At 42.4% G+C, this 14537-nt stretch overlaps 1 protein-coding gene across 1 annotated transcript in view; it reads left to right on the top strand.

The window, feature by feature from the left end:
- KL (klotho) overlaps positions 1–14149 on the top strand; it is a 37812-nt gene extending 23663 nt beyond the window's left edge. The window contains exons 2-5 of the mRNA XM_068984193.1: positions 5007–5517; positions 6514–6782; positions 12162–13263; positions 13812–14149. Of these exons, the coding sequence (XP_068840294.1) occupies positions 5007–5517; positions 6514–6782; positions 12162–13263; positions 13812–14149 (2220 nt within the window). The remainder of the gene's footprint in view (positions 1–5006; positions 5518–6513; positions 6783–12161; positions 13264–13811) is intronic.
- The last annotated feature ends 388 nt before the right edge of the window (positions 14150–14537 follow it).

Below are 14537 nucleotides of genomic sequence, written 5' to 3'. Positions count from 1 at the left end.
TCCCAGGCATGAATACTGGAGTGGGTTACCATTTCCTTCTATGGGGAATCTTCCTGACTCAGGGATTGAACTCACGTCTCCTGCATTGGCAGGCAGATGCATTACCACTGAGCTACCAGGGAAGCCCAGCAGTAAGAGTGAGCAGGTTTAATGAGGGACTGCTGCTTGGAAGAGGCAAGTCTAAACAGAAGGCAGAGAGGGGTATAGATAATAGAGGAAAAAGTAGAATGTTTCAGGATTGACAGATTGTGATCCAAGTTAGGTACAGGACTGGATGAAGGGTGATGAGAAATTGACATGACTGTAACCAAAGAACCGACTTGGGGAGTGATGAGGTACCTGTTGATAGGAAAGTGTTAATTTGTGGGAGGCTGTATGGTTTGGTGATTAAGCTAGAAATTTTACTTGTTTAATTGCCTAAGAGGGCTTCTCAAGTGGCTCAGATGGTAAAGACTCTGCCTGCAATGTGGGAGACCCAGGTTTGATCCCTGGGTCAGGGAGATCCCTGGGAGAAGGGAATGGCCTAAGAAGTACAAGATGAAGTCAAGCAAGCTCAGATGCTTCCTATATCCATGATTTGTGTGACAAGGTGTCAGGGAGGGTGACACCCTGAGGCGCTGGGCACAGGTTAGGGCCTGGGTGATAGAAGCAGGTTCCAGGAAACTTTTCACAAACTGCACACAGAACTACTGGTTATTTGGGGGGATAAAAGCTATAGATGGCTTTTTTTTTGGAAATTATTTATATGCACTATTAAATGGTTATTTTGGGGGGGAGGCTGCTTGAAATTCTATCTTAATGAACTTCAGTTTACAATCCATGAGGCTGTGCTGATAGAAGTGAGAGTAATAATTTGGTCTACAATCATAAATATTAGGCTAGATGGTGTACTTGTGTAACAGTGTAGGGTAGCTGTGACTTTTAAGAAAAAGCCTTTGATATGTAATTGTGATACTATTCTTAGTGGTAAGAGGATGCCAAATGGGGGAAAGAAATCTCCAGTGCTCTCTGAAATGTCTGCTCCTTTGACCTTTCTCAGAGGAGTGCACCTTTATTTTAGAACCAAAACAACATCTTGAGGGCTCTTTCTAGGTAGGGAATGGACACAAATTAGCCATCAGAATGATTTACTTTGGCCACCTGATGCGAAGAACTGACTCATTTGAAAAGACCCTGATGCTGGGGAAGATTGAAGCCAGGAGAAGGGGAGGACAGAGAATGAGACGGTTGGATGGCATCACTGACTCAATGGACATGAGTTTGAGTAAACTCTGGAAGTTGGTGATGGACAGGGAGGCCTGGCCTGCTGCAGTCCATGAGGTCGCAAAGAGTCAGACATGACTGAGCAACTGAACTGTACTGAACTGAAAGATTTTCTCTTTATGGCCTGTATTTCAGTTATTTCATCATTGGTCTCAGTCCATTTAATTAAGATTATTTGTAGGATTAAATTAATCCTTTAAGAATTATTCCATTTCAATTTTTTAAAAATTTAAAGAATGATTTTAAAAAGTGACCCATTGAGTATTACCTCTGAGGTACATTTGAGTGATTAATACCATCCATGTTTTCTCCAACTTCAGACTTATTTACCCAGCTGCCAACCAGGCATCTTCATTGAAATGAACCCATGACCTAAACAGAACTTAACATTTGTTAAGTGGAACACAGGGTGCCTAAGCTGAGCCTTGGTTTAATAATAGATCAAAAGAGAAATTGAAATAGAGAAGTCTGTCACTGACAGGTCCTGCAGGAAGTTCGTGGACTCCTTGAGGGACCACACAGGATGACACAGAAAGAGAGAGACAGGACCCAGGACACATGCCTTTAAGAGGGTCTGTGTGTGAGTGCTTTGGGGTTCCTGGGCCAGATGGGTCAATTCAAACCAAAAGCGGGCTTTTGGTGAGTGCCGGGGAGTCTCATCTAAGGGATGCATACGGCATGTAGATGGTGGGAGGCAGGGGAGAACTGCTGATCACAAGGGCTGGTGGGGAAGTCATATTGGGAACTCATAGTAATTTGTGACTATGGGCTGTTATCCAGGGCACGTGCTACCTTGATGGGGCTAGTGGGCACAAGGTTCCTGAAGGACACAAGGTTCAACAAAAGGGATGCCAAGGCAGAGCACCATGAAGCAGCTTAGTTAAACTCTTGGCACATATTTTACCAGCAATCTGGTTGGGTCCCTTAGCCCAGTCAATCAACACATAAAACTAATATCACACTTTCCAATGCTAAAAATTTATACTACATTTTTCTAAAATAATTGACCACTAGAAAAATGCTTTGAATTGTTTCATGTAATTTAATCCTTGCCATGTTCCTGTAGGAGAACAGATGCTATTCCCATCTGTACAAAGAAGCATGAGACAGGGCGCTCAGGGCTGGTGTGCTGGGACGACCCTGAGGTATGGGATGGGGAGGGAGGTGGGAGGGGGGTTCGAGATGGGGACACATGTACACCCATGGCTGATTCAGGTCAACGTATAGCAAAAACGAGTACAATATTGTAAAGTAATTAGCCTCCAATTAAAAAAAAAAAAAAAACAACCTGAGGCTCACACTGGTCATGGGAAGAGGATTTGGGAGCCCAACTTAAGAGTCTTCTAATGCAGACTCCAGGTCACATCACGTCACTGCTATGGGCCGAATTCCTTAGCAGGTGGATTTCCTTTGCCTGCTGTGTTTTCCTTTTTGTTCTGTTGATCCTTTAGGGAAAGAAGGAATAAGCATTCATGGAGACCCTACCGTACGGAAACTCTGTTAGGTGTTTTACATAAAGTATTTCATTTAATCCTCATTATAGCCTATTAGTGGAGAAGGAAATGGCAACCCACTCCAGTATTCTTGCCTAGAGAATCCTGTGAACAGAGGAGCCTGGTGGGTTGCTGTCCACTGGGTCACACAGAGTCGGACATGACTGAAGCAACTTAGCACGCATGCATGCATTGGAGAAGGAAATGGCAACCGACTCCAGTATTCTTGCCTGGAGAATCCCAGGGACAGAGGAGCCTGGTGGGCTGCCATCTATGGGGTTGCACAGAGTTGGACACAACTGAAGCGACTTAGCATGCATGCATAGCCTGTGAGAGACACATGAAAGTTAGTCTTACCTACTCAAGTTAAGGTATATGGTCAAAGGCACACACAAAGTGATGGCACAGGAATTTTATCTGCCATCAAATACCACATAGGCACTTTCTTATAGCCAAGGTCATTTGTTCCCTTGCTGAACCTCCTCTGAGCCATGTCAAAGCACTCAAGGTTAGAAGAGTGCTGTGTGATTGTAGACGTTCTCCTGTATGGCTCTGACTCAGCTACCTGCTAAACGGACCCAGATTGGGAAATTCTTGGCTACTCACACTTCTCCTTGGCCTCCTGGCTTTCCCCATCACAGCCTTTGTTCTGTGGAGGCATGTCTGTTAGGCTTAGGTCATGACTCTCTGTAGGCTTCAAACCAGCCAAATTAAGAAAGTCCTCTAGTCTAACACTCTGCCTACTGTAGCCTGGATTTCTCCCTTTCTGTTCTGTTTAACTCTTAACTGATGAGATTTCTTATCAGCTGGGAAGGGCAAGATAGGTTGATAGAGGTGAGGAAGACAGAGAAGGGTGGGGCACCTCACAAATCCAGCAGCATAGTACAATCCAATCCTAGTTCCTTGAATCACATGGGCAAAGGCCATTCCTCTTCTGATCAATATTTTATTCTCTTTTTCCTTCTTAGCATATAGATAGCTGCCTCAGGTCATAAATGAAATATATTTCATGAAATGAAGAATAGCAGGTATTTACTAAGAAAATAAAAATGAAAGAATGCATTATTTTATTCCATTGAAATGTTTGGCTGAACCCATAAGAATGAGGATGAGGCCATTCTTGGACACTTGCACTGAAATGAACAAAGAGAAAAATATTAAGGGCAAGGAAGAGGATATTTGGCATATGAGTGCAAAAGCTTCTTCAGGACCAGGGCGTGGGATGAAAATTGGCAAGATCATTGGGAGAATATGAATCAAACAGAATTAGGATGGAGTTTTCTAAGAGAATATGTTAGGAGAGAAAAAGGCTGATAAATAGCTCTTGTATTTAGATACAAACAGGGGGAGTAAACCAGGAATTCAAAAGTAAGAGAAACTTAAGGAAGAAAAAAGACACTTTTCTTTGTAAATAGAAAGGAAACAAATGAAAATAAGATATCAGAAGTCAGCAAGATCTTATGGGGAGTCTACAGCTGATCTTATGGAAGCCAAGCCCATTTCATTGCTGTAGGAAGCTCCCAGCTGAGTGAGTACTGACTGTGGACATCTGATTTCCTTGAAGCTACATTTAAGTGTTTTTTGTTTTTGGCTTGTGACTTGCACTCTGCAAGGGTTGGCAGTAAGCCAGCAGTGTCCCAGAGTTCTGGAGAGTGGGCCAAGGTTAGATATTGGAGTCAGTTCTTTAATTTAGTGCACTGATTCTTCTTAAAGAGAAGAACAAAGATTGTGAGAACACGTGTAAGAATTTTGTTATGAGAGATGAATAAAAAATATTAAATTGACTCCAACAACTTGTGTCAACTTGAAAACTCCCTGTCTCTTAGGATAAAAGAAAATATAATCCTATTTAGAAATTCCTGGTGTAATCACAGATGTGGAATTGGTTCTTTTCATGAAACCTATTAATTAAAAAGTACATAATCCAAAGTCAGTTAAGTAGTAAGATATTACAAGTTCTTATTCCATTAACTTTTCAAAGTATGAATAATAATAATACATTCAACACTAGAAATTCATATTTTTCCATGGGCTGCTAGAAAACAATGACAATGATCCCAGGTATGGTAGCAGCTCACTGTGACCTGACTTACCTCTGGAATTATTTACTGGTTTCAGGTGACTTTTACATTGAGGGATTAGTCACTAGTTAGACTTGACGAGAAACGGAACTAGAACCGGAGTTTTAAATATGTGTTGTTTTTCTGCTCAAAATCAGAGATCAATTCACCATGGTTTTTCTCTTTATAGGCTCATGCCAAAATCTGGCATCTCTACGATACTTCTTTCCGCCCCACTCAGGGAGGCCAGGTGTCCATTGCCCTAAGCTCCCACTGGATCAGTCCTCGAAGAATGACTGAACACAGCATCAAAGAATGTCAAAAATCTCTTGACTTTGTCCTGGGCTGGTTTGCCAAACCCATATTTATTGATGGAGACTATCCTGAGACCATGAAGAATAACCTTTCATCTCTTCTGCCTGATTTTACTGAATCTGAGAAAAAGTTCATCAAGGGAACAGCTGACTTTTTTGCTCTTTCCTTTGGCCCAACCTTGAGTTTTCAACTGTTGGACCCTCAGATGAAATTCCGCCAAGTGGAATCTCCCAGCCTGAGGCAACTCCTTTCCTGGATTGACCTGGAGTATAACCACCCTCAAATATTTATTGTGGAGAATGGCTGGTTTGTTTCAGGGACCACCAAGAGAGATGATGCCAAATATATGTATTACCTCAAAAAATTCATAATGGAAACCTTAAAAGGTAGGATTGAAGATAAAATCCTAATTTCCTGTCAAAATCCACTGGAAAAACAATCCTTAAGATGATCTTAATAAACTGTGTAAATTTATAGTTTTTAATCAGAATGTATAAATTCATTTTGGCAATAGTAGGAATGCATTTATATAGCACCTTTCTCATCTGGGGGCTTGAGAACTTAATTTTTTAAGTTCGTTTCATAAATGAGAAATGTTATAATGTTTATATAATTATAAAGGTTATAATGCTTAAAATTACTTGACTTTCAGAGTTACTACTCTAGATTTTTACATTATATTAAAGATTAAGTAAATCTCAAGATACTTAGATCCCTGTACACATTTTTCCGGCTTAGATTGCTTGTACTGAATAAAACACTTCGTATTTTTTTTATTTTTTAAAAAGGGACGTCAATATTTTCTGGCAAAGAGTAAGTAGTCCATGTCTTTAAAGACTTAATTCATTTACTGCATCAAGCACAAACATGGGTACTTAGGACAGAAAAGTAGAACAAGACACCTTGGCCCAAAGAGCACCCATTAGGAACAAGGGAAATCCAAATAAAAGTTTTTGGAGATAACCCTATTTGTGAGGACATTTATTTGCAGAGTTCTCTAGGTTCTACTGGCTTCCCAGGTGGCACAGTGGTAAAGAATCTGTCTGCCAATGCAGGAGACATGTGTTTGATCCCTGGGTCGGGAAGATCCCCTGGAGTAGGAAATAGCAACCCACACTAGTATTCTTGCCTGGGAAATCCCATGGACAGAGGAGCCTGGTGGGCTACAGTCCATGCGGGTTGCAAAGAGTTGAACATGAGTGAGCACGCATGCACTAGGTTCTATCAGAGCCTTTCATCAATGAGAAAGGTCATCAGTTTACCAAACAATAAACATTATACTTAATTTATTTCCCAAAGCAGTAAAATTCTCAAATGCTCTTGAGTCATGTGGCGAGTGCCCATCACAGGGTCACGATGCTCTTGTCCTCTTTCCTTTGCAGCCATCAGGCTGGACGGGGTGGATGTCATTGGGTACACGGCCTGGTCACTCATGGATGGCTTCGAGTGGCACCGGGGCTACAGCATCAGACGTGGACTCTTCTACGTCGACTTTCTAAGCCAGGACAAGAAGCTGTTGCCGAAGTCTTCAGCCTTGTTCTACCAAAAGCTGATAGAGAACAATGGCTTCCCTCCTTTACCTGAAAACCAACCCCTAGAAGGGACATTTCCCTGTGACTTTGCTTGGGGAGTTGTTGACAACTGCATTCAAGTAAGTCAGCTGACAAAACCAATCCGCAGTCTCACCAAGCCCTATCTCTAGTAAGTAGTGCTTCCTTATTAGGTTGTCATGGCACGTGGTCCATTCCTCAGGCCAAACATGGTTCCCTAGCGCGTGCACGAAAGGCATCATTTGGAATGCTGCACACGTCTCTCCAAAAATCTTCCTGGCTTCATCCTACACTTTAAATCAGCTTCAAAAGGGAACAGATTTAAAATATATCCATCTTTAAGATCTGATGAGATAGTAGAAGATTAAAATACTCCTCTCTTTAATACTGTGGTTTTCAATCCCTTTTAAAGTAGTTGTTGAGTTCTTCCATAAACAAGATGTGACACAGAACTCCACACTATCTGAGATCTCACTGGAGCTGCTGAGATGGAGGCAGGGACGTTAGGCAGAGCCCTCCTGAGGCATAACTGTGGAACCCCAAGATTGTGGAAATACCCCCGGAATGAGAGCCCTTTCTCAGTGATGCACTGATCAGAATGCCATGTCTAACAGTAGTTTTCGAATTGAAATGGTAAGGAAGTTCTTCAAAATGGTCAACCAAATATTTATTGAGCATCCTCTATGCAGTTAGCCCTCAATATCATTCTTAATTTTTTCAGCTTCGAAGGAATCTGTTTTCTAGGGTTTGATTAAATACTTTACTGAGCACTTATTGGAAGATTCGTGTGTATATTGTTAATCGTGGGAGGGAAGAGGGCTCAGTTGAGGGGAGTACCCAGTGAGATGAGTGAGATATGATTCCTGCTTTCAGAGGAGTCTATTGAGGGGAAATGATGGGTCACAAATAGTATAAGAGTGTGAACAGAGCATGGTGGCAAGTGAGGAGGGTGTAGGGGATGGAGGTGTTGCTGAACAGAGTCTGTGTGTGAAAATAGAGACCAAGATAGAAATGAAGTTTGGTGTCCACAGACGAACAGAGCGTTTTTAGCACATTGGGTGCTTCTAGCCTATTTGTTGGTTCTGCAGGGGAGGAAAAATAACTTCCCCTGTACCCTTCTGAGTGTTTAACTGAGACCCCTGTAGTAAGAGATAGATTCACATGAGAAAAACAAACAGAAGTTTATTAGTATGTATACCTCATGTATGTATGGGAGATACCCTGAGAAGAATGAGTAACTCGCCAAGATGGCTTAAAATTTCAGGCTTAAATATCGTCTTAACAGGAAAAGGGGAAAAGTAAGTGATATTTAGGAAAGATGAATGGGTCCTTAAAAGAAGAAATGGGAGCTCTGATAGCTTGTGGCGAAGTTTGCCTAAATGTGATTCTGACTTCGAATGCCCTCTTCTGTGATAACAGTCAGGCTTCCCTCATTGGCGAAACTCCCACAGGGGGATTTATGACAATCCTTTTGAGTTTCTTTTGGAGGATTCATCTCTGGGCAGATAAGGGGAATTCAGAGAAAGCCCTTCCCTTGCATTTGCTATTTTTTCAAGTGCCTGAACCTCAAAATAATATACTGAAGGGGCATTTTTAGGGGTGGCATGCCTTGACTTCTACAGTCGTATTTTGGGGCATCATGTATTCTGTTACCTTTTGGTTCAGAAGAGGTATTTGAAGAGAGTGCTTGGATCTGGGGAAAGTCCTCCTAGCTGAAACGAGTTGCTGTTTCCTGGTAAATATCTAGTTGAAATCTTTGATTCATTAGGAAATAAAGCAACATGATCCTTACTACTTTTTTTTTTCCGCTGAGTCATATTATGCTTACATCTTATTCAGACCTCCAGTTAGTTTTAAGGACAGTCTCGACTTTAATCCCTTCCTTTGTTGTTGTCATTCAGTAGCTCAATCATGTCTGACTCTGTGACCCCATGGATTGCAGCATGCCAGGCTACCCTGTCCTTCACTATCTCTCAGAGTTTGCTCAAACTCATTTCCTTTGAGTTGATGATGCCATCCAACCATAGTAATCCCTTCCTTATGATTTTTTTTTTTAAGATTTTAAAAAATATGAAGCATTTTAAAAGTTTTCATTGAATTTGTTACAGTATTGCTTCTGTTTTATGTTTTGGCTTTTTTGGCCATGAGACATGTGGTATCTTAACTCCCTGACCAGATATCGAGCCTCACCCCTCGCATTGGAAGGCAAAAATCTTAACCACTGGACGGCCAGGGAAGTCCCCCTTCCTTACATTTCAAAAGCAACCAAGAACGCTATGTTCTCAAGAATATCTGAGCCCAGTAGCTTGTCTTCTGAGCTCTACCTGGCTCCATTTGGGGTTTTCCTCCGTCCGCTCCGTCTCCCTCAACCCACTGCTATTTAGAAACTCCCCATTCTAACTTCTCTCCTGCAAGTGGGATCCATGGTGGGGTTCAAGCAGGATCTGAAGGGACAGAAGAGGTGCTGGTGATGGAGGAGAGAGGAGGCAGGCGATCCCAGTCCATCCTGGTTGGTCCCTCACCGCTGTTCTGCCTCTGGACATTCTGCTGAGCCCTGCTTCCTGCTGGGTCCTGGGCCACCATAGTCACTGAGGGCCTGTGCTCTGTCCCATTTCCAACAGCAGCCCAGCCAGGCTGGTAATTCCCAGCTTCATCCTTTGTGAGGAGAAGGCTCTGCCAGTGTTTCTGTGCAGACGGTGTGAACTCAGGGAGCAGTGGGGATGTTGTGGGAGGTCTTTTACTTCTGCTCTGTTCCCCATCCAGGGACTGTGTTTGTCTTGGGAACTGGTCAGTGGTGAGAACATTCTAAGAATACATCCTGTTTCCTCCAGAGAGAAGAAAACTGATCAGAAGCAACAAATATGGCAGCAAAGAGGAAGGGAGATGGGGAGAGAATTCCTTTTTCTGCTTCCTAGAAGCAGTTGTTTAGACTTTGATCCAGTGCCAGCCACTCATCAGCCCTGGGGCTTTGCTCTCGGGTTGCACCGCTCAGGGTCAGGGCCACCTCCACCTCGCAGAGCCGCGCAGTCGTCTCCTTTGCTGACCCAGCCAGACACAAACCACCATGACCGTGAACTCCTCCAGAAGCTCTCTAGTGGAAAAAGGCTGCAGTTGCTATTTTATTCTTTCTGCTTTTCACCTTGATCTTTGTACTGTTTTGGCAGTGTGCTTTCCAAGCTAACTTCCTAACTGACAGAACAAAAATGAGTTTTTTGTTAGGGAAGTTCTGATAAGCATATGGGTATGTTTTAATTTACAAGCAGATCTCTATACTTTTAATGCATTATATTAGAGTCCTGAAGTGAATTTTAAACCACTGAAATTTATCTTTTCACTTCTGGCTAATATTTCAAGAATTCCCAGTATGAATGAGGCATGCATTTCACCTGAAAAAAATTTTAAATTATATCTCAACTGTCTGAGATGACACACCTGTCTGAAATCTGATCTTAGGCTTATTCACACGGATTGTCATTGTCCTGGACCTAATTTCCCAACTGAGAGGTTTGTTTTTCCACAACCACTAATGTTCATAGTAAATACAGAATCTGCTATGTACTGGGGATGGAGAGGTTTTTTTTAACATTGGCTACTGTTAGGGAGACATTTCTTCCATAATATACTAAACACATAACATCATAACTTTCTGAAAGGTTCGACTTAATTATTTTTTATTAATAAATAAATCAAACAAATTAATGGAGATTCTATAGAATTTTGCCTAAACACCCATTTATAAATGACCTGTATTTTTAAGAAATAGACTTTTTGCTCAGAAATTACACCTCTGCATCTCATGTTTGTTTTCGGATGGACTGAATAAGAGCTGTTGTTTTGGAACAGTTATGGTAGAAAAGTTACGAATTTTGTCAACTCAGAGCTCTATAAAAATAATCCAAAGAATTCCTTCAAGCTATGAACAGTTTCACTTCCAAAGAGCATGCAAATATTTTTCTTGTGAAGTTGAGGATACATGATTTGTGGGTGCATCACACTGGAAAAATACTTCTGACAGCATTCCCACAAATTAGAGGAAATGTATGCGTGGGTGATCTACACAGGACAATTCTCCAGAAAAAGCAATTTCCCTCTGACACGCTGTATTTTATTACTTTCCTTTATAAACAGAGCACTGACCCCTCTAGAGAAGCAGAAGCTTATTTGCAACAGGCCTGAAAAGTGCAAGGAAACGTCTGCTAGAGATTCAAAACCAAAGTTTGACCTTTGCTTTTATATAGAGGGTCAAACTCAGGAACCAACTCTGACAGGCTTATTTCTGAGAAGAAAACTGGCTTAGGTGGTGGGTCCTTGGGAATAAGAGCTTCCCTAATAGCTCAGTTGGTAGAGTCCACCTGCAATGCAGGAGACCCTGGTTCAATTCCTGGGTTGGGAAGATCCCTGGGAGAAGGAGTAGGTTACCCACTCCAGTATTCTTGGGCTTCCCTTGTGGCTCAGCTGGTAAAGAATCCACCTCCAATGCAATCGACCTGGGTTCAACCTGGGTTCGATCCCTGGTTGGGAAGATCCACTGGAGAAGGGAAAGGCTACCCATTCCAGTATTCTGGCCTGGAGAATTTCATAGACTGTATAGTCCATGGGGTCGCAAAGAGTCAGACACGACTGAGTGACTTTCACACACACACACACCTTAGGATAAACAAATGTTTGTTTGCAAGTAGAGGGAGGATTTTGTGATTTTGACTTTGTATTTTGTCCAGGTTTCCTAAATACTTATTTTCATTTTGTAGTCTTACAGATCAGAGATTGAGAACCATTGTTCTCATGATCATCACAGAAAAATAATTTAGAAATTTTTAAAAGCTATGTTAAAATATCCCATTATACATGGATGACAGTATCATTTCCACATTCTCTGTCTTTTTCTACCATCAGTCAGAGTGAATTTGCTAAATTCTGTTATGGGCACTAATGCCAATAAAAGGCAGTAGTTTTGCATACTTCCCATGTCCTTGACCTTTAGCAAACCTCCATTTAGAATGTGATTTTAAGAAACACAATTTAATTTTAAGTATCATTTCATTTTCTGACTCTCAGGTTTTAAGCTTTATCATTTTTGTGTGTGTGTGTTTTTTTAAATTTGAAAGTCTCATATCATTGGCGATTTCTTATTCTAAAAGAAAAATGTCCAAAATACTCTGCTTGCTTAACACAGACCAGAGATGTGTGAGGATTATTAATGTTTGTCATCTGAAGTGACCTCCAAAATTCAGATTCCTTAAAGTAACAGTTCCAGACTTACAGAGAACTGTGGGTGAAACAAATGTGCACTGAACAAAGTGGAATATTTTCTTCCCCAGGAACTTAACTATTTATGAAAAACAGTTCAAACATTCAGCTAGGAAGGTTTCTACAGTATTTTTGCCCACCGTCCTGGCTGGTTTGTTGACAGAACCAGAGCCACACCGAACGACTTTTCAGGGCTGTCCAAGGGAGGCTAACGGTTCCTCTCCTCCCGCCAGGTGGACACCACCCTGTCTCAGTTCATCGACCCCAACGTCTACCTGTGGGATGTCCACCGCAGTAAGAGGCTCATCAAGGTGGATGGGGTTCTGACTAAGACGAGGAAATCCTACTGCGTGGACTTCGCCGCCATCCGACCCCAGATTGCCTTACTCCAGGAAATGCACGTGACGCATTTCCACTTCTCGCTGGACTGGGCGCTGATCCTGCCTCTGGGGAACCAGTCCCAGGTCAACCGCACGGTCCTGGGGTTCTACCGCTGCGTGGCCAGCGAGCTGGTGCGCGCCAACATCACCCCGGTGGTGGCGCTGTGGCGCCCGGCCGCCCCGCACCAGGGACTGCCGGCCCCCCTGGCCCGGCACGGCGCCTGGGAGAACCCCCACACCGCACTGGCCTTTGCCGAGTACGCCAGCCTGTGCTTTCAAGACCTCGGCCACCACGTCAAGTTCTGGATCACAATGCACGAGCCGTCCACGCGGAACATGACCTACAGCGCAGGGCACAACCTCCTGAAGGCGCACGCGCTGGCCTGGCGCACGTACGACGAGAGGTTCAGGCGCTCGCAGAAAGGAAAAATATCCATCGCCCTGCAGGCGGACTGGATAGAACCCGCCTGCCCTTTCTCCCCGGAGGACCGCGAGGTTGCCGAGCGAGTTCTAGAATTTGACATCGGTTGGCTGGCCGAGCCCATTTTCGGCTCCGGCGATTATCCACGCGTGATGAGAGACTGGCTGAACCAGAGAAACAATTTCCTCCTCCCTTATTTCACTGACGAGGAAAAAAAGCTAATCCGGGGTTCCTTTGACTTTTTGGCATTGAGCCATTACACCACCATCCTTGTAGACTGGGAGAAAGAAGATCCCATAAAATACAACGATTACCTGGCCGTGCAAGAAATGACCGACATCACCTGGCTCAACTCCCCCAGTCAGGTGGCCGTGGTGCCCTGGGGGTTACGCAAGGTACTGAACTGGCTGAAGGCCAAGTACGGAGACCTCCCCATGTATATAATATCCAACGGCATCGATGATGATCCGCACGCAGCCCAGGACAATCTGAGGGTGTATTACATGCAGAATTATGTGAACGAAGCTTTGAAAGGTAAGGAGCACTCAGTACAGAGGTCTCTTGGGGGTTATGCCAACTGAGAACCTGATACATAGAAACTCTCAAACATATACACAGACTGTCACCCACAGAGCAAGTGCTATCCATTCCTTGACAACACTGAAAAAGTCCAAGTGCTAGCTAGTTTCCCCAAGGAAAGAGGAGTTTGACTAAAAGTGGAAGATGAAAAGATTCCTCGAAACTATTCTAGGTTGCTAAGAGCCCCGACCATCTCTTTCCTTATCAGATGGCTTCATAGCAGTCTTGCCTACTTCACATACTTAAAGATTGAACCCAAGTACATCAAAGTAGGTTTAAAGTATGTAAAACCTACTATGTTAAATTTAGCTAAGTATTTGTCTTGATGGTTGCCACTTTGTCTTCGGATAAAAGGAGCTTTACTGATGAAATCTAATTTAATCGAAAGTAGTTTGAAATGGTATTGACAATTTCTCTGATGCACCAGGGCTCGGTAAAGGCAAAATGTTGTGGCCAAAATATTTTAATAACTTTTCTCCTGTCCTTTTTTTTTGTTTTTCTAGCCTATATATTGGATGGCATCAATCTTTGTGGATACTTTGCTTATTCATTTAACGATCGCACAGCTCCGAAGTTTGGCCTCTATCGTTACGCCGCAAATCAGTTTGAGCCCAAACCGTCAATGAAACATTACAGGAAAATTATAGACAACAATGGCTTTCCAGGTCCTGAAACTCTGGGAAGATTTTGTCCAGAAGAATTCACCCTGTGTACAGAGTGCAGCTTTTTTCATGCCCGAAAGTCTTTACTGGCTTTCATAGCTTTTCTACTTTTTGCCTTTGTTATTTCTCTTTCTCTGATTTTTTACTACTCTAAGAAAGGCAGAAGAGGTTACAAGTAGTCTTGATATTTTTCTTATTTGAAATAATTATACACACACATCAGCTGTTAACATTTGCACTTCTCAGTGTTTTGAACTAGATTTTATATATCTGACTTCTAGAAAACCTTTTCATAACATATGATAGGTTTTGAAATGAGCATGATTGTAAAATATTGAATAATGTGAATAGTGCCTGAATTTGTTCTATTTCCAGGGGAGGTATGTTAAAAAAAGATTGATAAGGGCCATCGTTTCTGTACACAGTCTATAACAAAGCATGAAGAATGGAAACCATCTGGTAACATTTCTATATAAATTAAGATTAAGAATATTTTTATCTGTGCCCATTCCTGTGTGTAATGTTTGCCTTTAAATTATAATTGCAAGTATTACGTTAAGTCAATCA

Source organism: Capricornis sumatraensis, chromosome 12 (assembly GCF_032405125.1).
Source record: "Capricornis sumatraensis isolate serow.1 chromosome 12, serow.2, whole genome shotgun sequence".
Taxonomy (NCBI): Eukaryota; Metazoa; Chordata; class Mammalia; order Artiodactyla; family Bovidae; genus Capricornis; species Capricornis sumatraensis.
The sequence above is the reverse complement of the archived record's forward strand: the minus strand, read 5'-3'. Positions and strand labels throughout refer to the sequence as shown.